Source organism: Sceloporus undulatus, chromosome 9 (assembly GCF_019175285.1).
Source record: "Sceloporus undulatus isolate JIND9_A2432 ecotype Alabama chromosome 9, SceUnd_v1.1, whole genome shotgun sequence".
NCBI classification, from domain to species: domain Eukaryota; kingdom Metazoa; phylum Chordata; class Lepidosauria; order Squamata; family Phrynosomatidae; genus Sceloporus; species Sceloporus undulatus.
In genome coordinates, this window is record NC_056530.1 from 22834849 (window position 1) to 22860899 (window position 26051).

General features: G+C 45.3%; 1 protein-coding gene across 4 annotated transcripts in view; it reads right to left on the reverse strand.

Annotated features, from left to right (window-relative positions):
• PLEKHG2 (pleckstrin homology and RhoGEF domain containing G2) overlaps positions 1 to 26051 on the reverse strand; it is a 65383-nt gene that overhangs the window by 13653 nt on the left and 25679 nt on the right. For all 4 annotated transcript variants that reach the window (XM_042438869.1, XM_042438872.1, XM_042438870.1 and 1 more), the window contains exons 3-9: positions 12249 to 12322; positions 10188 to 10627; positions 6519 to 6619; positions 4261 to 4327; positions 2635 to 2681; positions 1701 to 1851; positions 219 to 350 (exon numbers count right to left, since the gene is read on the reverse strand). In XM_042438869.1, coding sequence (XP_042294803.1) covers positions 219 to 350; positions 1701 to 1851; positions 2635 to 2681; positions 4261 to 4327; positions 6519 to 6619; positions 10188 to 10627; positions 12249 to 12297 — 987 coding nt within the window. In that variant the 5' untranslated portion in view covers positions 12298 to 12322. The remainder of the gene's footprint in view (positions 1 to 218; positions 351 to 1700; positions 1852 to 2634; positions 2682 to 4260; positions 4328 to 6518; positions 6620 to 10187; positions 10628 to 12248; positions 12323 to 26051) is intronic.

The window sequence follows — 26051 nt, forward strand, 5'->3', positions numbered from 1 at the left end:
CCCAGGAGACCTTGGGGACACACACACACACACACACCCTCCATATCAATTTCTTTGCCCAAAGGTGCCCTCTAGGGTCTTAGATGAGCTTTTTTTACCATGTTTTTAATTAAACCCAGGAGATTTATCCTGATTTATATAATTCATGCCAGGCAGAATCTGAGTTATTACGGGTCAAAAAATGTTGGTTTCCATATGGGTACCTTGCAACCGCTTACCTGCAACCGAGTGGCGTGTTCCTGCTTGCGCTTCATGTCGTTGATGTACCAAGCCACAGCTGTCATAGTGATGCTAGCCTCTTCCACAGCTTCATAGCCAGGGCTGCTCTTGTCATAATGTTTGGCTAGTTCCTGGAGTGGGAACATACAAACAGTGGTGGAAATAGAATCAGAAATGCTAATATTCCAATATTTCATTCTCACAAGTGGAGATTATTTCCACGCAGTTCTTGTATAGTATTCATACTTCCCAAAGTGTTTTGGTAAACTGTTCTATGTGGAAATACATGTGGATGATGATGATGAAGATTGTATGAGTAGTGTGGAATTTTGCACACACGCACACACACAAAAACTGTTTCCAGGCAGCCACATGTGTGTGTTTTTTGTGTATCTCTGCTGTTTCCTGTAGAAAAACAGGAATCTTGCACAACAAAACCATGTGCTTATTTTTTGTGCATGATTTCTGCTTTCTATGCAAGATTTCTGTCGCACCAGGTTCCTCTTTTTTTGTGTGCAGAAAATAGCAATCTTGCACAAAATAGACACGTGGCTATCTGGAAAAAGTGTCTTTGTGTATTACCCCCAGATTCAAACACCCATGTGTATTTTTCTGTCATAACAATTTCCAGAAACACTTTGAGATGTGCAAATACAGGATAGAAGCTCTGCCACACTCTCACCATTGTGTTATTCTTCCTGACTGCATTTCCTGAGTGTTGGGAACATCATTTTTTAGCCAGGGAGCCAATAGTGCTGAACATTATTATTATTATTATTATTATTATTATTATTATTATTAACCTTTATTTATAAAGTGCTGTAAATTTACACAGCGCTGTACATACAGTCTTTTTAATTAGACATTCTTCCTATCCATAGTATAGAGCTACTTACTCAGTAGATATAATCACATTGCAAGACTTCCAAAAAGGTTTTTGTCCTCAAATATTCTCTAAGCATTACCCAATGGAAATTGGACAAATTTAGGGCCAGAGGAGCCTTTTCTGAAACAAGAAGTGACTTCCAACCACTTCCCATTGTTAATATAAAGGCTCTCCTAGGCTAGTAAGACCCCAAAACATGGAAATCCCACATGTCCCCCAAAACAGTGATTCTCAAAGTATGGGTCCTCCAGACATTTTCGACTTCAGCTCCCAGAGGCCCTAATCATTGTGGCCAAAAGCCAAGAACAATTGAAGTTCAAAATACCCAAAGGACCAAAGTTTGGGAATCATTGCCCTAAAGGATGTTTGGTATCATTTGGAGCAAACGTAAGTATTTTTTGTTGGTGGAAAGAAGATGTAGACCTGTAAGGTCTCCTGAGCAGCTAATGTGGCCTCCTAGCCTTCCCCAGTTGCCCACCCATGCTCTGAAATAATGCTCAACATGCAACACGACTGCTTTTCATATATTAACTCTAAATTCTGCATGCCATCCCAGGACCCAACGTGGCCAGAAACTATGAGAACGACGGCCAACCTGCAGCAGCAAGTGGTACTTCAGGATCCGCTGGACGGGCTTCAGGAGGTACGTCTCCAAGGGTAGCGAGTGCGACAACGAGGCTTGTCTCTCGCGGAAGAATTTTGCCAAGGCTTCATTCTCCATACATTCCCGCAGGACCGAGACAGAGCTTAGGAAAAGGAGAAAGGGAAGATGAGGTGCTGCATTTGTGTTCTCGCCCTAAACATTTCTCAGATATTGACATGGCCAGCAAAGAGCAACCAAAGTGATCAAGGGACCCAAAGGGTGCCTGCACTGCAGAAATAATCCAGGTTGACCCCACTTTAACTGCCATGGCTCAATGCTATGGCATTCTGGGAACTGTAGTTTACGAAAGCACCTGAGCTCTCTGATAGAGAAGACAAAATGTCACTGAGAATTACAATTCCCAGAATCCTATGGCATTGAGCCATGGCAGTTAAAGTGGTGTCAACTTGGATTATTTCCATAGTGTGGAGGCAGCTGTTGAGGAACAAAGTCTAGGGCTGTCCACAAGATGCAGTGGTTGCTATCAACCTGGGACTAGTCGACGCATAAGTGTATTATACGAATTGCTACAGATTTTAACACATTCGCGTCAATGCTTAATTGTCTTTACTTTCCTGTGCGAATGTGCATCTACTCACCTTCCATTTGACGAAAATGCGCAGCCATGTGAATCTATGTGAAGAGGATGGCCAGCCACCCATTTGATAATGCGGCTCCTCATGCTTACTTGCAAATACTCAGTTTTAAAAAAAACCAATCCCTTTTTAGCGGAGTTTATGCTTTTTGGGTGAAAGATGCAAAATGCCCGAATTCCTCTGAATCTCGTCTGGCCAAATCGCAGCCTTTGATTGAGGAGTATTTTAATTGTGTAGAAAAGCTCTCTAGAGGTGGATTGAGCAGGATCGGGCTACAAATGTATACTTACTTGGGGTAATTCATGCAGTACAAGGTGTAGATATCAAATTCTTCACTCTGCAAGATTTAATCAGAGAAGGTTAAAGTGCATGGAAGTGCATGGCGGCTGTTCTTTCTCTCACTACTAGGTGGCAGCTCTGCGCTTTTCTTTTTCTTACAGAGATGCCATGCCTCTTTCCCAATACAAGAAAGAGTGCTAGGTTTTGCAGGATCTTGGCTCCATTCCCCCCAAAGGATAGTCCTTATGTCCCTATAGTAAGGAGAGATGGCCAATGCAAACAACCACATTTAATGCCATGAAACCACAGAGGATTATAGGATGTAATTCTCTGGCCATGTGGGACAAGGAAACATGTACAAGGCAGACTAGGAAAAGTGATCTACTTGAAAATACTCTGATTTGTTCCCTTCCAACAGGACCTTTGGCCCTTCAGATGTTTGGGTTTGCAAATCTCATCAGCCCCGCTCAGCAACAGATGATGGGACTTGCAGTCGACGGCCAGCATGGAGCAGTGGCTTGGATGCTGGACAATGACTTTGGAGACCAGGGCTTGAATCCCTGCTCCATTATAGGAATCCATTGGGAGGCCTTGGGCAAATCACACTCTCTCAGCCTCAGCTATGAACAAATATGGTTAAGAAAACGCCTTCAGTTTGCCATAACCAATCTCTCCTGGCAGGCTTTTAAATTGTGAAATTTAAATGCAGATTGTTTTACTATGTATACATCTTGTTTGGTGTTTTAACTGATGTGTGTTTTAACTAATGTCTTTTTATCAGTTTGTTAATTGTTGTCGTTCCCTGCCTTGATCTATGGGGAGAAGCAGGTAAGAAATAAGTATTATTATTATTATTATTATTATTATTATTATTAGTCAGGGGTGACTTGAAGGCACAGAATATCCCCAACATTGGGAAAGTCATGGCAGCAAGCAAGGTTTTTAATGCTCCCTTTTCACTATTAAAGCCCACAAGGTGGCTTTAAAATCCAGTTAAAATATGACAAATGACCAACCAAAGATCAAAACTAAATGATATCGACAGTGGCATCCTATTGGCGACTTATGGTTGTTTAAATTGGAATTAAGAAGCCTAAATCCTCCCTAAAGGCACTAGATTCTGTCTGCTCTTGGAAGCTAAGCTGGGTCAGCCCTGGTTAGTACTTAGATGGTAGACCACCAGTCTATAGGCAGGTGCTGTAGGCAGTATTTCAGACGGAGGAACTGGCCAAACCACCTCTGAGTATTCCTTGCCTAAGAGGCTTGTCGACGCCAGGGAAAAATACCAAAATGCCCCCAAAGTGGTGCTTGTGTGATAAAGCCCTAAAACGTACAACCATTTTCATATGTCTAAGCAGACCTTTTCATCAGGGTCTTAGACCTGATGGTCACTTTCTGACTTTTCCTCTTTAATTCTATACTGTAAGCTGCTTCAGGGCCCATATAATACTGAGATATAAAATAAATATAGCTATCTGCAGTGTGTCCTCCCCTTGCGTGCCCAATTCGGAAGTTGCCAAAGGCTCTCCACGCTTAAAATGAGGACCAAACTCACAAAGAAGTGAATGTACTGCAGACAGAAATGAAGCATTATGAGAGAGCCAAGAGTTATGGATCAGATGAATTAAGAAACTCACCCTTTGGACAAAGCACTCTGCAACAGCGTGGGGACTGGGGTTTCTCTCCATGTCTTCCAGCAGTTCGCTTCCGGGAAAGAAACACAAAGGTCACAGACAGGAAGAAAATCACACAACAATGCCACTAATTAGTAGTTGAAGTCCACTGCCACTAACTCTACCATGGCCACGTATCTGGGCTACCTTGCAGGGTTGTTGTAAGGATGGACACCCTACTGAACTACAATCAAGTGCCAGAATTTGCAAAAGATATTTTTTTGGACCACAGCTTCAAGAATTTCCCCTTTTTGCTCCATCAGCATCTTATAGGATCTTGACCCATGCCCACTGACTCATATCCATATTCCAGACGTTTCGCCAGCATCTGTGGCTGGCATCTTCAGAGGATGCCACAGTCCCCACAGACTTACAGTGGCAAAGTCACCAAGCCATCCCTCCTCTCTCCATAGGATGAAGGCAGAGCTGGCCTTTCCCTTAAAGGGTTAACCAGGCTACGTCCGAAAAGGGGGTAGAGGGGTGGGATAGATCTGAAGATCAGGCTGTTCCCCCCAACCTTTCCCCCCACATCCCTTGTCTGTACCCCCCACTGGGTTTTCGCTTAAGCTCTTAAACAGACCCAGATGGAAACGCAGGTTGGTTGATGGAGCCATTGGCAGGCAACCAGCTTTTAAAAAGCGAAAAAACAGCAGGGGATGGAATTGAGGAAGGAGAAAGAGGCGAAGGGATGGTGGGAGGAAGGAAAGGGGTGGTAGTGGTGGGGGGCATGATGTTAGCCAACAATCCTCTCTGCAACAAGGCTTCCCCTACATTAATGCCCACTATCTCCTGCTAGTCATGGCCCTCTTCAAGATGAACTGTTCCATTCATAAATTTCACAAATGTCCGCTTGGTGTGCAGTTTAGGGTTGTGTGCCCATTTCAACACACAGGGAAACCGAGTCACAGAGGTGCCGTTTCAATGAGGGCCAGGATCTCATTCAAGTTGGTAAAGGCCTACTCTCTCACTGACTTGGGGTGAGTGAGAACTGTTTCTGGAAGGGATCCCGAAGCTGCCTCCTTCTCTTTCTCGTTGTTGTTGTTGCTGTGTGCCTTCGAGTCATTTCTGACTTATGGTGACCTTAAGGTTTGCTTGGCATGCTGCTTCAGAGGAGGTTTGCCATTGTCTTCCTCTGAGGCTGAGAGAGTGTGACTTGCCCTGTGGGTTTTCATGGCCAAGCGGGGATTCAGACCCTGATCTCGAGAGCCATAGTCCAACACTCAAACCACTACACTACGCTGGCTGTTTTGGGGACTACTGGTCCCAGAATGCCCCAGTAGCTTGGGGGATCTTAGGAGCTGTAGTTCGCCCAAATGGAACTACCCTGAGTTCTTCATTCTGCAAAAGAAACTTCCCCAACTTCTCCTTTTTGCATTGTCAATTCTGCAAATCCACGCTGCCTCTTAGGCCCCCATCTTCGCCCCTCTCTTCCCGAAACACCCGATCCGCTTCTAAGCCCCTCGCTCCTCAAGAGCCCTGCTCAAGTTACAGCCTCAGCAAATTCCAAGGCCAAAAGCATTTCCTTTCCAGAAAAACCCTCCATCCGCTGCAATGATGTTAATTGCTGCAAAAACAGACCCTGGATCACACAGAGCCCGGGAGAATGAACTCCACGGCTGAATGTTCAATGGAAGGTCCCTGCTGGGCCCATTTATCATATCTGTATGGGTTGCCACCCCCCAACACCTCCAAATGTCTTGTTCGACACCATAACTTCCAACCGTCTGCAGATGAAAACCAGGACAAGGGTGCGCTCAAGATGTCAAAAAGTTACGGATGAGAAAGAACAGACAAGCTGGGAGAGGCTGCTGCGGTTTGCTTTTGCCTGAGCCTTTTGGGAAGGGGAAGATTTCATCCTTTCTTCTCCTCTTGCTTTTGATAACTTAAAGGAGTGCAAACTGCTTTTGCGCTTTGATCTGATGCCCAGGTTGGCCACGAAATCCACTGGGTGACTTTGGGCAAAGCACACTTATCTCAGCTTCAGGGGAAGGCCATGGCAAATCTCCTCTAGACAAGTTTGCCAAGAAAACGTCACGATAGGTTCACCTTGGGGTTGCCGTAAGTCGGAGACGACTTGAAGGCACACAACAAACACACGGTCCTAAAAAACTGATCTTTTCCAAGCCTTTTGCAGCACCTGAAGGCACACAACAACAAACAACAGTGCTCAGTTCAGACATCAGGTTCCTATGCCCAGAGCAAGCATGAGCAAAAGGACTCACCTGTTGAACTCATAGATGTCTTCTATGTTGCAAAATAAGGCGTTGACTTGTTCAGGTTTGAGCGGCAGCTGCCCACAGTCAATGATGCAGCCGAGATAATCCTGCAAGAAGGGAGATATGGGACAGAGGAAGACATCCGACATATTAATACCTTGTGATATGAAGACACATTCACACAATAAAACCCTTCTCTGGCCATAAATCTCACACAGAACTACAAGGCCCAGAAATCCATAGCATCAAGCCATGGCAATTAAAGCAGCACCAAACTGCATTATTTCTGCAGATTAAACCTAAGTCTTTAAATGAATCTTAGGACTTCATCACACGGGGAAAATTGGAGGTTTAAAAAGGCATTTCCCCGAGATTTCCCCATGATGTTGCGATTAAAGAGGATGTATCCTGGGAAGAACCAGGAATGCTCCAGCAACAAATCATTCACAGGATTTCCCCATGAATGATTGATTGCTGGAGCATTCCTGGTTCTTCCCAGGATAAGTCCTCTCTAAGCGCAATGCGTGGGAAAATCTTTGCCGGGATCGCACAAATGTCCAGGGAAAATACCTTTTTAAACCCCGATTTCCCCCCGTGTGATAAAGTCCTTGACGTTCTTACCTTCAGAAATTGCTTTTTAAAATATAACTGAAGTTTTTTTTGCATAATTTTAAATCCGTGTTGCTTTTAAAACAGGTTGTAACTTGCTTTTAGTCTCATTATTGGGAGAATGGCAGGATAAAAATGCCCATCATCATCATCATCATCATCATCATCATCAGGCCCCATTGCCCCTTCCAATTCTATGATTCGATGGAGACATCAAGTCACCCGAAATGTATTTGCAAAATGTCACGTGCGAATGGGACCAACATGTGCCAGGGGTTCAAGGAGCAAGGACCCAAAATGGGTAGATGGCCCAGCTGGGGCTATTTTAGAGAATAAAAGAAACAGATGCCATCTTTCCAACCAGACAGACTGACCCCAGTCTGCTTTGCTCCCTCCACAAATCCCCCTCCAATCTGGGGGTCCCAAGAGAGAGCAAAGAATGCCAGCAATTCCAAAGAAAGCAAGCGGTTGACGGAAGGGGCCAAGAAGGAGGAAGGTCGCGGAGGATTGTGAGCCAATGGTTCTTTCTGTCCTCAAGAGTTGCGGCATTAAAGGCGACGAGTACGAATCCTGTTGTAGAACCAGCCATGTTTAAACAACCCCCCATCCAAAATCTGGGAAATACAGTGGGTCCTTGGTATCCACTGGAGTTTGGTTCCAGGACCCACCATGGATACTAAAATTCGTGGAGGCTCAAGTCCCACTGAATACAATGGGATAGTAAAAATAATGTCCCTTACATGAAATGGCAAAATCAAGGGTCCAAAACACTGCAGAAATAATCCAGTTTGAGATCATAGCTCAATGTTAGGGAATTTGGAAACTGTAGTTTTGTGAGAGATTTCGCCTTCTCTGTCAAAGAGTTCTGGTGCCGCAATAAACTACAATTCCTAGAACTCCATAGCACTGAGCCAGGGGCATTAAAGTAGTCTCAAACTGGATTATTTCTGCAGTTTGGACCAAGGTTTGCTATTTGGGATTTCTTCTTTTTCTGGAATATTTTCAAGCCCTGGATGCTTGAATCCATGGATAAAGAATCCATAGATATGAAGGACTGATTGTATCTTTATTACGCCTCCCAAAACAACACAGGAATGATGCGGAAACATTAAAGATCACCAAATATTCTCAATAACATATGAAGGGGTGATGGTTTGGCTGACTCTGTGCTCAGTATGAAAGGACTGGCAACGGTTAACAAAGGGAAAGCATTCAAACAACTATCTCCTATGCAGATTCAATTGCAAAATCAGACTTTGGAAAAGTCAGCCTTTGTAGATTATAGCTCTCTGAGTCCTCCAGCCAATGTGGGTAAGGTCCATCTGGAGGCCAGTTGCTTGGAGAAGACTGCATTGTGTGCGTATCTGCCTTGCAGTCAACTGTCAACTTGTGGCATAAGAGACACGACCAACACAAACCAACCAGAACCCCAAGTTGTTGTGTGCCCCCAAATCATTTTTGACTTATGGAAACTCGAAGGTGCACTTTTCATGAAGTTTTCTTGGCAAGTGTCTTCAAAGATGGCTTGCTATTGCCATCTTCTGAGGCTGAGAGAGGAATACGGCTTGCACAAGATCACCCAATGGGTTCCATTACATGTGTCTCCTCCTGCACACACACACAAACACACACACAGTGGGGGGTCCAAATTCATATTTGCTTTTGGTCATAAATGACTTGGGTAGCTCCTCATCCAAATATTTCATGGGTTTCATGGCGGAGCTGAGAATCGAACCTTGGTCTCCAGAGTCACAGTCCAACCTTCAAACCACTACCCCACATTCCCAGAACCTCATACTACCCCAAATACTTCCATTTTTTTGCTGCAGGCCCTCTCAAAATGGCCACTGGAAGTGACCACTTCCTGCCACCATTTTGAGAGGGACCACAGAGGAAAACAGGGGTGTTTGGAATGGCTCAATTTCTCTCTCTTTCTCTACTTTGGGTTTTTGGGTGGGATATTGGCCCCTGGCTTCCATGAGATGGCATACTCTTAGCCCAGCACTTAGTTGCCACATGTAAACATATGAATGCCCCTGAGAAGCCCAGAGATTGCAAACGGAGGCCAAACGTTGCCCATTCTTTCCTGTTTTCAGCGGCGGGGAGTCAAAGGCCTAAAATGCACTTACTGAAGTCTTGTTGCAGCAGGAAAAAAGAAAAGAGTTAGTAAAATTCACTGGGAAATGAGAAACATCTGTTTGTCCTTTCTCAAATATTAGGATGAAGAGCGACCTGAGAAATTTATGACGCTGCAGCAGACCGAAAAGCAAACATGGTTTTTGAGACCCCACTCTGTGTGTGTGTGTGTGCACGCGCGCGCACGCGGACACACACACAATGGAACAGAGAGTAAAATTTATTTTATTGCAAACATTAAAGCTTGCTTTTTTTTGCAAAAAGAACCAGAGAGACGAATGCAAATATTTGTGGGTGAGAGTGGAAAGTTTTGGTCTAAATTCAGTTGCTAGGCCCAGCTAGTGCAAAGTGGTGCTGGTTGTTGTATTTGTTTGTTTATGTATTTATTTATATCTTGTTTTTCCCCACCATTGGGATACAAAGCGTCTGACAAATTAAAAAACAACAACAACACAGTGCAATTCAAAACCCCAAAACATTTGTTGCATGGTTAAAATGTTGCATGGTTAAAATGGACGCCTATCTCAGTCCTATTGATCCACTAGATCTACTTTAGTTAAGATTAACAGTTTGGATCAAGGGTGTAACTGTGGAATATAGTGTATGACTGTTTAGTGTGAATCTTTCAGCCTAGTACACCTTGCAGAGCTGTTGTGATGTTATAAAGGGAGCAGTGAGAGCCAGCATGGTGTAGTGGTTGAGTGTTGGACTATGACTCTGGAGACCAGGGTTCGAACCCCAGCTCAGCCATCTATAAACCTAGTGAGGGACCACACTTTCTCATCCTCAAAGGCAAACCCCCTCTGAAGGAACTTGCTCAGAAAATCCCATGACCGCCATAAGTCGGAAAGGGCTTGAAGGCTCACAACCATATTGGAAGACGGGATGGATTCAAGCACGTCTGTCCACCGCGTGGCTGGCCTTTCTTACCTCCACGATGCTCCTGAGATCCCTCACATAGGCTTGCTCCGTTTCAACAATCTCCATCACCACCCGGTCCAAGTGGGAAAGCTTCATCCGCCTTTCTTTGGCCCTGCCGGGACATGACAACCAGCCCGAGTGTTCCTTGGGGTACGCCGGGACGTCCCCACCCGGCCCGTCCAAGAAGGCCACCGGCGTAAGATCCAGGCTGATATCACTGCCATTTTGGTGAGGGTAAGACGGGGGGCAGCCCCCCAGCCCTCCACTGCTGCCAAAGGCACTATGGCTGTCTTGGAGAGAAGCTGAAGACGCTGAGGAGCTCAGGCTGATGGGACGGTCGCTGTCCGAACAGACGGTGTTCACAGAGGTGCAGCTGCCCAAAATGGGGTCGGATGCCATGCTGGAACTGATGCCACCCAGCGAGGAGACGGACGAAGGCCTGGGCGCTGCTGGAAAGGAGGATGTGAAGCGAGAAGGTGTGTCAGGACAGCATGCACTCCTGATGCACAACAGGTTTTGTTACAAACCCACCTCTTTATTTCAACAAACAGAAGCACTTGGACATTTTTGGCCCATTTTGGTTGCACCTTGGAAAAGCCCATTTGGTCAGGGTGGGTGCATGGCTACTCCTCTTTTGCATTGACCTTCCTCGCTCTGACTGCTCTCCAATGCCACTCCCCTCCCTCTTTGCAACATCCTTTTGTAGCTTTTTCTCACCTTTTGAAGCTGTGTGGTTTCCCTCGCAGTGCATTGTGGGAGGAGGCCGTGTGGGAAGAAAGGGCGCACACCTTCCTCTCCGCCACTCTCCACCACCCTCCTCCTTCTCTTTCTTCTTCTCCATCCCTGCCCACGATCTGCTTGTCTCCCTTCCTCCCTCCCCTCAGCTTCTCCATTCTGAAAGCTTTGCAGCTTTGTAGCTTGCAAAAGGCACCGGGGCGAAAAGGAAAAGAAAAGTTCACACAAAAAACCAGTGCAAACTTTGAAACCAAAATCAGGTTTCAACCCCCTAGAATTTGAACACTGCATGCTGAGCCTCTCCTGGAGTGTATCTACAGGGTCGGAGCATCCGAAATGAAGGCATGGCCCTCTTCTCCCAGTGAAAATCCTATCCTTGCAATTGAAATTTTCAATCTCCAAATTTCTAGCCTTGCAGAGGCATTGAAAATGGTTCTCACTTAGAACTCCTCTACTGGCTGTGTTTGCAATTCCCCTGGGTCACTTTGCTTGCACCCTTATCTTTGGATGCCAAAACTGTATTTCTGTTTCTTCACTTGCTACAATGCAAGAAATTTGAGGATGGAAAGAAATTTTCATTTTGTATATGTGTGTGGATTCCTATTTGTTAAGAAAATGCCATCATTTGCAGACACACGCACCCTGTAGCCACACACCTGGCCTTGCTCTCTTCACAAAAAGGCCCAGAAAAATATATAGCAATAGTTCCCAAACATTGGTCCTCCAGATCATCTGAACTTCAGCTCCCAGAATCCATGACTCTTGGCCAAATTGGGTAAGGCTTCTGGAAGCTGAAGTCCAAAACACCTGGAGGATCAAAGTTTGGGAACTACAGTATAGGAATAGGAAGATCTGAGCACTGAACATAAGGAGCAGAAACCTGTTGGGGCCAAACATCTTCTTAAGCAGACTTGCATCTACGGGAATTAGAAATAGGCAGCTCCATAATGTGTGTATCCGGTAAAGCGCTGTTGGTATATTACCAAATAGGGCAGCCAGCAAAATTATGGACACACAATTGGACCAAAATGCACATAGATCTCATTGTGTATTGGGCACTGGCTGCAGAATACCGATGTGAATCAGTAGAGTCCAATGCACATCAAGACACTCCTACTAGTATCCTGTTACACATCTTTACAATTCACTAACTGGGTTTCTTAGTGCCTCTGCTACATAATTGAGTATTACATGACATTATCAAATGTACCTGGTGACAGAGGATTCGAGCCCATATTGCTGGTGTTCCCATCAATGCATGTGTGTTTGCGTGCATACGTGCATATATGCATGTCTGTGTCTGGGGGTGTTTTGTGGGTTGGAAGAAATACTAACCTGCCTTGCCTGCTTTCTTGGTGCTGCCCCGTCGGGCTCCCTCGGGCATGGTGACGTGGTCTTTGGCGCCCGTCCTGCAAGCAACACATACTTATCATTTATTTGCAACACTGCCATTGTTGCTATCATTTATTTGCAACGTTTGTACCCCTCCTTGCCCCTGCTTTGGGTCCCAAAGGGGAGAAAAACAGGGTATAAATTAAACAAATAAAACAATAAATAAAAATAATCACACGTAGCGTCAAACTGCATTATTTTTATGATGTAGATTCACCCTCTGATTCCATAATCCCTTTCCTACTTTAGGATCACGATAGCAGCCAGGTTGTGTCAAGTGCCAGGCAGATCTTCCCTGGCACAAATTACTGACTTCTTTTCATAAAAGAAATAAAGAAGACAAAGATATACTGGAGGCCTGGCCTGGCTGAAAACAGCGTCCTCTGACCAAGAATCTGGATACCTCCAAATCCCAAAGGGGTGTGGGAGGGTAGCTATGGGTTATTCATGCGGAGAATGTGCTCAACAGATGCGCCAGTGGAGATGGTGTCGGCTTGATCTTTGCTCCACCGCTTCTACCGCTGAACCTATTGAGCTGGAAATCCCGGAGCTGAGTTCGAAAGTTCCGGGACTGGTGCGGACTGACTGAAATCCCATTCTCTGGTGCAGAGGTGGGCAACGTTTGGCCTACTTCTGTATGACTCTGAAGCCCATCATCGGTCCCCAACTAGCCCTCAATTTTTAATATTTGCTTCAAAAATACACAGAAATGCAAGTTAAACTATTCTCTGCATCTCTCCTCTAAAATACCCTTGCAAAATAATTTGCCCATTAACTAAGAAACATCACTTGTTTCTTCATTGTGTGCATTTGTGCCTTCGAGTCTCCTGTCAACTTATGGCAACCCCATGATTTCCACAGTGTTTTCTTTGGCAGGGATTGCTCCAAGGGGTTTTTCCCCGGTCCTTCCTCTGAAATCGAGACTACGGCAGAATCTTTCCTTATACAACATTTAGAATATACTGTAACTTCATTACAGCCTTGTTACCAAAAACAAAAAGAGTAAGTCCCTATACTGGGGCAAAGGTGGGATATAAGAAAATAAAATATGATGATGATGATGATGATGATGATGATGATGATGACGACGACTCATTGCAAGTAGGGAGAGCTCTTTTCAAGGCGTTCTTTCCAACATCTTGGGTCTGGTCCCATGTTTTTGTGGTGTAGGTGGCATCCTTTTTCATCCAGCCCTCTTCTTTGGTCCCAGCTTCCCTGCCTTTCTCTAGTACAGTATGGTGTAGTTCTCATCTGGATTTTGCTTTTCTCCCTGACCTGCCACCTCTCTTGAATCAATTCATTGTTTCTCAGACGGAGCGACCTTTCGGCCTCTCCAGGATGGAGTGACGCATCCCCAGTCGACTTGACTTGCTATGGTTTTTACAAGACTTCCAGGGAACAAAGGCCTTTGTGTGGGGAGGACAAGCCCATTGACCCAAGGAGGGGTCAGTTTAGCCAAGATACCCCGATAAAAAAGATAAGGAGATAAGATTTTGCCTTCGGCCTCAAAGCCCATAAAAACTTCAGCTGTGCTCCAGCAGTCCTACTTTGGCAAGGACAGTCCTGATTCATCCTCTGCCATCCCACTTTTTGAGCTGTTCTTAAAATGTCCTGCTTTCTCTTTTTCTTCCTCCCACTTTCCACCTTCGTTCTCAGCTTGCTTCCATTGCTCCAAACTGAGTTCAAAGGGAAAAAAAGTAGTCTGCACTCAGTTTAACTCAGCAGCAGGGAAAGGAAAGGATGAGGTGGGGTCTAGTCCTTCCCAAAAGGCTTGTGCAAAAGCAAACTGCTGCAGCTTCTCCTAGTTTTGAAACAGAAACAGTGTGCTGTAAGATTGCAAATTTCTTCCTGGGAAAGCAAAAGGAAGAAACAGACTTTGCAAAAAGCCGGGGAATCCCTGCTAGTCTCCTGGAGGAGATCCCCTTTGAATTACAGAAACCCCAGAACTCTACAAATACGTTTTTGTCCATGCGATGTTGGAAAGTATGTTATCAGTTTCTATGGTACTTTAAAGGCTGTGAAAGGGCAGGTTGCATGGAGTTCACTATTTAAAATTTGACAAGGAGGAAACAGGGAAGAAAGAAAGGGAGGTGTGAGATAAAGTGGAAAGCTCTGGGAACATGTAGCTGCTCCATTTGTACATGTTCAGGTTTGGGAAGCAGGGCTGTGGATAAGGAGGCCTGCAGGCCATATAATACCTGAGATCATGTCTGTAGGCACCTAACTCTTCCAAAAAAACAGGAGAATTGCATATCCAGGCATGGTTACCAGGCACTCACTACTATAACTCAATGCTTCCCACTTTTTGGTGCTCCAAATGTTTTGGACTTCAGATCCCATAATTCCTGGCTGTTGTCTGGGGCTTCTGGGAACTGGAGTCCAAAACAAATAGAGAATCAAAAGCTGGGAAGCACTTCTATAAGGGATGCCCCTATCTGAGGGCAGAAAAGCTCCTCCTTTTATGTAGGCTGAACAAGGAATCCTGTGTTTTGCAGCTGAGGTTTGGCTCTAAGTCCCCCCATGGATACCAAAATCCGTGGATGCTCCAGGCCCATTATATACCCAAGCCATGGTGTTCCCCCATCACTATATACAGATGTGAGAACTGGACAGTGAAGAAAGCGGATAAAACGAAAATCAAATCATTTACGATGTAGGGCTGGAGAAGAGGGCTGAGGATGCCATGGATGGCCAAGAAGACAAAGAAACGAGTCCTTGAACAGGTCAAGCCTGAACTTTCCATAGATGCCAAGATGACGAAACTGAGGTTGTCGTACTTTGGTCAGATCATGAGAAGGCAGGACTCACTGGAAAAGACAATAATGCTAGGAAAGGAGGAGGGCAATCGAAAGGAAAGAAAGGTGCATTATAGATGGATCGATTCAATCAAGGAAGAAAAGGCATCAAGCCAGTAGGACCTGAACAGAGCAGTTGAGGATGGGGGGCTTGAAGCTGCCTCATTCATGCAATTACAGTACCATGAGAAAAAGTTGACTTGAAGGCAGTTAACAAGAACAAAACAGTTGTTCCCACAGAGCTCAGTAAAGTTACCTTTTTGGAGGGGACTAAAACTCCGCAAAGCCCTAGTATGCCTATGGGAGATTCTAAGACTTGCAACGTTCGAGTTCAAGGAGGCCAAAAACTGGAGCCTTGGCAACCCCTTTATGTCAGGCACCCTTTATATTAGGCACAATGTTCTGCATCTTGGATCTTGGACAGATTTTCGTCTGGCCCCAAACGCCAAGGGGCAGCTTTGGAGCCAGCGTTGGTGTCACTGTGATGGAGAGCCCCAGCACAATTGCCTCCCTTCTGCCAGCTCTGGCTGAGGCAGGTTGGGAGGAAGTTGGCACCAGAGGCCAGGAAGTCTGGTATCATGGCAGGCGGGGGACAGGCGAAGAGGAGCCAGGCCGGAGCAAAAGAAGAGGCACCCCTTTGATGCTGAAACAGGTTCCATTTCCTCCCATTCATCTCAGCTGGAGGGCACAGACTCAACAAACCCAAGTTCAACTCCTACAAGTTGCAGAGTGGTGAGAGAGGGCATTGCAAGACACTGGCCTGTTAGTGGGTACAAGGGTGTTTTAAATACATATGTCTTAAGGGTTTAAGTGTGAATTTTGCAAAGGATAAGTTCCAAACTGTGAAGATTCTCATCATTCCAATCTTCTTGATACTTGCAAATATGTTTTGGGTCATTTTGGGGGCAATATTTCCCAATTTCACTCCTAGCTAAACAGCAACAAGTTTCTTCACAGTATGAAGACGCTGCAGTAGTTCTTGTTTTTGTTTTTGTCCGGCAGATCCTTCAACCAGTTTGCATCGCAACTGTGACATGTTTTTTCTTCTTCTTCTTCTTTCTACTGACATTTGAATCTGACATGATGCAAGTATAGGAAGGGAGAACAGATTCTTTGAAAGCAGCTGAGAGGGAGGAAGAAGAGGAGGAACATCGCGTGGAGCATGCAAAATGCTGGCAGTTTTCTTTTCAAAGCCCAATCTGGCGTATGTTGGACAAATGTTACATTCCGGAACGGAGGAGGCAGCATGGCAGCTGGTCTCCCGATAAGGCTTTGCCAAATCCGTATCTCATAAGAAGGGGACATGACACACAGAGCTGCCATCTCAGGCATCAAAGGATCAAGTCCTAAGGGACTGGAAAGGGCCAGAAGAAGGAATTTCCCCTTGCTTCAAATACAGGACATTTGCAGAACGGGGTTGTCAGATCTTAGGGTCTTTAGTTGTCATCTCCAGGCAAGAGATGAGGTTCAAAGTCTCCAAGCAAAAGATGTGTACAACAGCTTGCTAACGTTTGCCAGGATGAAATGACAGGTAGCAGCAATTTACAAAGACTCTTGGGGTTGGGGTTAGCATTGACTTAGCTAGTTTCTTCCTTCCTTTGCAAATCATGGTGGCCCCAGCGCTCACTATCTACTCTTTCATGTTCTGCTTGGAAGCATGAAGCCTAGATTAAATGGTCCTTATCTTTTCTGTCTAAGTAAATGAGAAGGAATAATCACCTTGCAAAGAACAGTCCATTCAGCTAAGATTTCCCCCTTAATTTTCAAACAGGGAAGTATGTTCTCTCCCAGCAATCCCATGTTTAAATGGAAATCTGCAAAGAACTGTGGTTGGTACTTAATGCACAATGTTTAATGGCATTGCCAGGGGCTGTGTTTTTTAGGTTTTAGCCTGGAAACCTCAGGGTCTGGGATGGTCTTGAACTGCAACCTTATTAGGCAATAAAAGGATATACCTATAAATGACCAACGTTGCAGAGCATGGAAAGGTTCCTTAAAACGACACCAACACATACATTTCCTGGGACTATCCATGCTGGTTGAGGGGCTCTGAAGTTGTAGTCCAAATGTAGGGGTTCCAATGTTGGACTCTAGAGAACCGGGTTTGAATCCCAGCTCAGCCATGGAATCCCACTGAGTGAGGAGTCACACTCTCTCAGCCTCAGGGGAAGGCAATGGCAAGCCTCCTGTGAACAAATCTTGCCAAGAAAATTGTTGGCGACAATTAGCTTACACTTTGTAAGCCACTTAGGCAGTGCTTAAGTGCACTGATAAGTGGCACAGAAATGTATTTGCTATTGCTATTGCTAAGAAAACCCCATGAAAGGGTTGCCTTAGGGTTGCCATACATTGGAAACGACTTGAAGGCATACAGCAGACCCACAGGCATGATATTTCAGCAACCTTCCCGTGAAAATTTGCACTATTCTTTTTTTAAATGGAGAGGGTTGGTGGGGTCTGGGGGCCGTATACGATGCCCATGGGGCACGCTTCCTCAACCTCTTCCTAGGAGCATCTTTTCTTAAGGCTGAAGCACAGAGTGAACCAGATAAGGCCCAGATGACAGCATCTGATGCTGACGTGGCTCTGAATAAGCCACGGCTGGGATAGTCGGTGAGTAATGGCTCAGCTGAATTTCCCCCTGGGATTTTCTCATACTCCCTTGCTCTGTTCCCCAGATTGCCGTCTGGGCAGTTTTGGACCATCTCTGGCTTTACGTACGTATCGTCCTCTTCATCTTCTGGGCAGTTTGCCCAAAATTGGCTTAATGCAGCCTTTCGTCCCAGGCCTCTTTCGGCATCTGGGAAATGGCACCATGTGGGCTCAAGGGGTAAACATTTGTTCTCTCCAGCCTTGCAAGAGAAGGGGCTGACATGCCGTTTGGTTGTGCAGAAGGCCATTTTAGTCACACTGGGAACACGGGGGCTGTGAAGCTTCCGCACGGAAGATCCTTCGCCACGTTGGAGGCAAGGAAGAGAGTTTTGTCTCCTGGGTATTGCAATCTGTAGCGCTTTGCAAGCAGTTTCTGCTGTGATTCTTTGCAGAGGTGGGACGGGACGCTATGGCAATGGATTTCTTGCCCCGGCGGAGAGGTTCTTTGTACTATTCTGTCCCGAGGATGTAATTCTCCAAGTATCTTCTTGAAGGAAGCAAGTACTGTAGTAATTTTAACATTTTTCTCTCCGCTGCACAAAAACTCTTTGAAAAGCAGTTTCTGACATTTATTTGCAGCTCAGGGCTTATTATGTGCACAATTTGCACATGACTATTTTGCACAGGAAAGAGAATTTCCTGTGCAGGAAAAAGAATCTTTTGCACAGAAAATATTACTTCCTTGCAGAAATATTATTTCCTACACAGAAAATGCTGTTTCTGGTACAGAACATTTTGTTTTCTATGCAACTCAATGACATGCCATTTTTGCACAGAACAAAGCTGTCTATTACAGCACACTTCTGCAAAAGAAACAGCAGTTTCTGTATAGGAAAAACTGTTTCTGCCTGGAGAGATTGTTTTCTGAGCAGAAAATGTTTTCCGCATCGAAGAAAATGCTGTTTTATGTGCAAAAAACCCTACATGTGAATTTAGCACAGAATAAGTCTTGAAATGCAAAGATTCCCAGCAGTCCCAGATTCTTCTTGTGAAAGTTTCACAACCATTGAATGTTTTCCAACCATTTTATGAATATTTTCAAATGTTATTCCCATCCTTATTCTATCCTTCTTTCGGAGATCTTTTGTAGATCTATGATGTACAAGACCAACCATTCCTTGGAGCTGCAGTTATCAAATAGAAAACAGACACATGTACCTTTGCAACATGCTCCAGGTACGGACATAGGAACAGCCATCCTGGATCAGACCAAAGCCCTACCTAGTCTATAGTTCTATACCTAAAATAACCAAAGAGATGCCTATAGGAAACACTCAAGCAGAACATGAATGCAATGGCACCACTGCCCTACATTTCCAAAACGTGGGGCGCAAAAGTATACTGCCCCTGATCAAGAAGGAGCTGTATGTGTCGTGTGCCTTCAAGTTGCTTCCAACTTATGGCGAACCTTTCGTGGGTTTTTCTTAGCAAGATTTGTTCAGAGACAGTTTGCCATTGCCTTCTTCTAAGGCTGAGAGTGTGTGACTTGCTCAAGGCCACCATGCGAGGTTCATAGCTGAGTTGGGAATCAAACCCTGGTCCCCAGAGTTACAAACCACTCCAACCACTATGCCATGTTGGCTCCAAGAAGTAGCTACACCTTGTGATACGTTACGGATGACAACTCTCATAATCTGGGACTGGAGGAACTCATGATTCCCACAGTGAACTTTGGCGCAACGGAGAAGGAGAAATGAAATCCAGTGCCAATATGTGAAAGGCCACACAGTTCTCACTCCTCTAGAGTATAAGCCTTATGGGGCAGAGACCTGTCCTCTTGGGTTTTGTGAGAAGTCCCATAATAAGGATCATGAGGAGTGCCATGAAGAACAGCCCAATGCAATCGGTGTGGATTTAGGGATGTTTTTCAATTGAAATTCCATGTTGCAGAGGGTGAGGCTAGAAGTTAGAGCCAGAGGCCGACTTGCCTTTGATTTGGCTCCGTAAACATTTACCCCCATCTCCCATCCTCTTGTCTCCCTTCTCTTCCCAGCAGGAGATTTGCAGGGCAGCAAAAACGTATGTGGCTTAAGCCCTCTATAAACAGAAGCCTTAGGACCACCGCTCAACAAGGCAAGGGAGGATGGCAGGTCTCCACTTTCATCTTCCAGGTTATGGAGCACCCTTGACCAAAACCAGCAGTGCATTCCTGGAGATAATCCTCATCAGATTCTGCCCCTACAGCAGAGCTTGGGCAGTATATCTTTGGAGGGGAAAGACTACAAATCCCAGAATCCTCCACAACCTAATTTTTCTGTGACACTTTTTCTCCATGGGTACCCTGAAGTTTCCATGGCTCAGGGAGGAAAGCAGACCGCAATTCGCAGTTCGCGTGGCCATTGCATGCGAGGAAGGTTGGGGGAAGTAGGTTGCACAACCTGAGAGAGGATTTCCTTGCTTTCTGCATTTAGTGGTTTGCTGTTGCAAAGATGTCCTGACCGGGGATGAACCTAGTTAACTTTGGAAGCTACCGGAAAACCCCAGAGCGATGCAAAAAGCCAATCTGGATTTTACCAACTTTGGGGGGAAAGGCAAAGTATATCTGGATGGATAGACAGGTAGATGGATAAAAGGATGGGTGGGTGGATATAGATCAATGGTTTCCAAACGTTCTTATATGGTTTGGACTTCAGCACCCATAATTCCTCACTGTTGGCTGAGGCTTCTGGGAGCTGACATCCAAAACAAATGGAGAACCAAAGGTTGGGAACCACTGAAATAGATGGGTATACATGAATACATGAGAGCCAGGGTGCATCAACATTGCAGAAATAGTGCACTCTTGACAGCACTTGAAGTGCTGCAAGTCCATCCTATGGAAAGCTGGGATTTGCAGTTGGACAAGGTCTTCAGACTTCTTTGGCCAAGAGTACTCTTTCCCTCACAAGACTACAAACCCCATGATTGTGCAGGATGGAGCCATGGCAGTTAAAGTCATGCATTATTTCTACCACATACATGCACCCCCAGTGAGGTGTAGTGGTTTAAGCATTGGACTAGGGCTCTGGAGACCAGAATTCAAACCCTTGCTCATCCTTGGAAAACCACTGGGTAACCATGGGTAAGTCACACTCTCTCAGCCACAGAAGAATGGAAAGGCAACCCTCCCCTGAACAAATGTTGCCAAGATAACTTCATGATAGGTTTGCCATAAGTTGTAAATGACTTGAAGGCACCCAGCAACAATAAGGTGGCTAGATGGAGACAGATGAATACTGTAGATATAGATTCCAAGAGTCTTAAAAGGGGACATGCTGGCTGGGGGATTCTGGGAAGTTTTTTGACAGGGCGCTTCACTTCTCTACTCTAAATATGTGCAAATTATTATTATTTCTTACCAGTGTTGGGTTGCAATTCAGGAGACTACGGTTTGATTCCCAGCTCAGCCATGAAACCCATTGGACAAGCTTGGGCAAGTCACACTCTCTCAGCCTCGGGGGAAGGCAAATCTGGCCAAAAAATAAACCCATGATAGGTTTGCCATAAGTCAGAAACCTCTGGCATGCATGATATGTTTGCCTTACGTTGACGTTAGGGTTGCCATAAGTCGGAAACGACTCGAAGTCATACAACACACTCTCTCACATAACTGCAGCTGGAGAATGAGGAGCCGGTCTTTGAACATGAAAGGATGAATGGTTTTTTTTTATGGGGGAGAGAGGCAGTTTCAGGGCCTTGTTTTGAAAGGAGCGTTGGAAGTATGCAGACACTCCTGAAAGGTTCATTGTTTGGGGAGACTGGAGGGCAGGCAGCCAATGCAAGCTTTCAAACACAGCCTGGCAGATGAGTGATGAGAGCAGCGTGTATGAAGGTAAAATCCAAATCCAGTTTGCAACTACCAGCCACATTGCAATTCATTTGGCAGCCATCTCTCCCCCCCCCCCCAACTAGACCACAATGTCTCTGGTTATGCGCCACATATCCAGTGTGGCTGAAACACAAACCAGAGACCCTAGCATAGCCAAAAGCAGCAGCATGATGTTCAGTGAAACTTGACCCAAGTTCAGGGGTGCAGTTATGAGAGGAAGGATCAAAATGAGGGCAGTGTCCCTCACTTCTGCCCCACCGCTGAAATTTTCCTCCAGTACTTAAATTTCTAGCATTGCACTGAAAATCACTCACACAACTAGAAGCCTTTCATTCTCTGGGATCACATTCCCCACATTCCCCCACAACTCTGAGGAGTTTATTACACGAAGGAGATCGGGAGTTTATCCCGCGAATATCCCAGAAAAATCATGTAATTACACAAAATGATATCACGCACCCACCATTAAAGGGGTCACAAAGAAGCACTGACGCGCATCTTTTCACTTTCAGGATTTGAGCAGCAATGCATTTCTGACATCACTTTATTTGCGCAATTGCGCATGATAATCATTGGTGCAATTACCTGTCATTTTCGCTTTAGCCGCGGGATGCTTTAAATGGGCTTTATTCTCTCTTTAATGCCCAAATTAGCCCCAGTGTGATAAACTCCTGAGAGCGTGTGTCTTGTCTATGGTCACCCAAATTCACGGCCGAGCGGGGATTCGAATCCTGATCTTCAGAGTCATAGTCCAACGCTCAAACAATGCTGGCTCTAAATACCACCATGTAAGATCTTACTCCCAAGTAAAGTTATGCAGGATCCTGCTGCATGTACTAACTGAGAGACAGAATATAGTGATGCAGGATAAACCTTATGAGGAATGGCTGATGCATGGATATTAAAGGAGAGGGGAAGAAGTGACCCCTCTGCCCCACATCCTTCCAGCGCCTGTGATGGCCCACCCAGCCAACCAGCTCTAGATCCCTCCCTTGACATGCCAGGTTTCGTCACACCTTTGCAGCCCGCTTCCTCTCCACTCCACACCCCTTCCTCACAGCCATGTTCTCCTTGTTTCCAAAGCTGCCTCCCATCCATTCCAAAAAGCAATCTCCACTCCCGAATCCACAGCCTTGGCCAGAACAAGGAGCTTTTGCCATGTCTGCATCACAATTTCCTACAGCTGCCTTCAAGCTCAGTGCACTCTTCCTCTGTTGAAAATCTCTCCCTCGACCCCAAAAGATATTGCAGAATGCCTTTCGGTGCAAATGCATTCCTTTTCCCTTTGTTCCAATTGCTTCAGACTAGAGACTTTCAAGCCATTGGTATGTATCATTTTTTCTAGAGATCCTCTTTCTTTCCTCCTGCTAACTTCAAAAAAGAGAAAGAAAGAAAGAAAGAAAGAAAGAAAGAAAGAAAGAAAGAAGTGATGACACATTATTTTAGCCATTGATCTCTAGGGGCTTTCCTAGCGCAAAATTCCTGGAGGCTGAACCAATGTGAGAAACTCTTCCAGTACCAACTGCAGAAACAATACTTCACACAAAGCCCAGCCAAGTCAGTATTTAAGGCGTGTGTCTCCTGGCTTTCTTGCTGTTGTGCATCTTCAAGTTGTTTCTGATCCATGGCAACTCTAAGGCACACCTATTGCAGGGTTCCTTGGGGCTGAGAGAGTGTGACTTGCCCTAGTTCATCCAGCGGGTTTCCATGGCCAAGCAAAGATTTGAACCCTGGTCTCCAGGGTCCTAAGTCCAACATCAAAATCAGTACATCATGCTGGCTTTGTTGCCATTGTTGCTGTGCGCCTTTAAGTCATTTCTGACTTATGGAAACCCCAAGGCCATATCTATCACAAGGTTTTCTGGGGCTGAGAGTGTGTGACTCATCTAAGGGAGAAACCCAGGGGGTTTCTGTGGCCAAGTGGGGATTTGAACCCTGGTCTGCTACTATACTGTGCACTTCATGTGCACAGAACTAAATCCAAGCTGGTTAACTGGCCCACTTTGCTATACCAACCCTACAGGTTGTGCATTCACATAACTGCTCTGAAAAACAAATACAGTACTCTTCTTGTATCATGAATGGGATCAGAGGAAATGGACGCTCATGATATAATCCTCACCCAGGACCACAGATATATACAGCCACATCCTTCCGATTCTAGATGAATGAATCCAGAAGAATGACTGCTTTTGTGCCGGAGACTCCGGAACACATCAGGAACCCTGGATGACCTCTGTCCATGGGAATCAGGAATGCAAAAATCCATCTTTTCCATTGGTGATAGCAAGACCAGCTGGGCAATTCAGCTGCAAAGTCCTTGGTTGGGAAAAGGCCCACGGAGTTCAGTGGCAATGAAGTTGAAGGAAATATGGATAAGGACTGAGCCAAAAAGTAGGACAGAGAAATTAACCCAGCCTTAGCAGTGTTTGTGCGAAGATGCATGAGAATCGGTGGCAAAAGAAGGGCTAAATGGATGCGAGACTCAGCCCAAAAGTAAATGAACGCAAGAAAGGGACAAAACTTCACAATCTTTCCTTTGGCCCAGGATCCATTTCCAATGCCACTTTCCCCCCAAGGCAATACGGGATATTTCTTACTAGTTAAATGGGCTTTGAAACGTATGTTGTCCTTCTAAGTTGCTTTATGCTCGGAATAAACTTTTCCACCCCATGAAAACCATGTCTCTGATCATGTGTAGAGTGCCTTTCCCTTCACCAGGCCAATATCAAAAGCCCAGCCCCAGAAATTGGCGATGAACGTTACAAGCATCCAGAGAAAAAGGCTTGAATATGATGTCAACGGCTTCTGGGGGAGTCCTGGCACCAAAAATATTAAGCAACATTGAGGATTAAAGCCGTCAGGGAGGAATCCTAGGAAGCACTTTTCCTTCAAGGCAATGCTCCTTGGTTCAAAGGCGTAAGGAGGAAAAAGAAGATTATTAACTGCATTCATCCCCAGCCTGCTTTACAATCCTTTCTTCCATACTGGGGTGTAATGGTCCCAGCGTTGAAATAGGGATGCATCTACACTGCAGAAACCATGCAGTTTGACGCCACTTTAAGTGCTGTCGCTCCATCCTATGGCGTCCTGGGGTTTGTAGTTTTGCAAGGTCTTTGGACTTCTCTGCCAAACTACACATCCTAGGATGCTATAGGATGGCGTTCAAGTGGGGGCAAACTGCATTATTTCTGCAGCGTAGATGCATCCCAGGACCCTGAAGATCAGGGTTCGGTTCCTTGCCTGGCCACCGCAAACCCACTTGGGTGACCTTGGGCAAGTCACACACTCTCAGCCTCAGAGAATGGCAAAGTAGAACCCCTTCTGAACATGTCTTGCCAAAAAAAAACCCATGATAGGTTTGCCTTAGGGTCGCCATAGATCAGAAATAACTTGAAGACACACAACAGCAACAATGTCCAGGCCTTGTGCTAACTACAGCCAGCTGTCTGCCTAGTCTCTGAGCATGTGCAGAGTATTTTTTCTCCCCTCTCTCAAGTCTGAAATGGACCTCAGCAGTCTTAATTGCAATTCCAGTTGCATCTGTTAACCAGCTCCAAACTAAGCCATTGTGCAGGAATTTATTTTGCAGCTGTAAGAGGACTTAGTTTCGTTAATCATTGATTATCGATTAATGGCTTCATCCTTTCATTTGTTCCTATTGATGCTTTTAGATGCCTCGAGTGCCATTTCTCAAGCAGGATTAGAGCACAATAAAATGAATAAGTAAACAACACAAACACTAACAAAGGATGGCATTTTCTTTGTGTCATCTGTTTAAAAATATGTATTACAAGTTTTATTCACTTTGAACTTTTGTGGACTGCAGCCAGCTTTGTCAGAGGCAACAAAAGAAGGATGCACTTTTAACTGTGACTTCAAGTATCCTGGAAGCTTTTTAAACTCCTAACAGAATCCAGATATGTGGAAGCTGACACTAAATGTGTGTGTAAGAGAGAGAGAGAGAGAGAGATGAGCACTCTGCACATGCTCTATTTACTCTCCTAGTTAAACAATTACCTACCCAGCATTAAGACCCTTTCTGAGAGAGGGCTACAATTTTTCTTACAAGCATTAGCATGGAAATAGAGACAGTGTTGTGTAGTGATTTGAGTGTTGGACTATGACTCTGGAGATCAGGGTTCGAATCCCCGCTTGGCCATGGAAACCCACTGGGTGACTTTGGACAAGTCACATACTCTCAGCCCCAGAAAATCCTGTGATCGAGTTGCCTTAGGGTTGCCATAAGTTGGAAAGGAAGGCACACAACAACATAGGAATATGTCTTGACACTTGTGTGCAGGCAGACAGGAAACACTCTGAACATGCTCAAAGCACCTTTTTCTACTGAAGAGGCCAAAATCCTCCTTGCAGGCACTCACTTGGGGAGCAAGTCATGTCACTGTGTGCTCTAAAACATCTCCAGTTAATCAATCAATCAATTAATTAAATCTTAGCCGAGCTCAAAGGTGTGGGAGCTGACACTGTGTG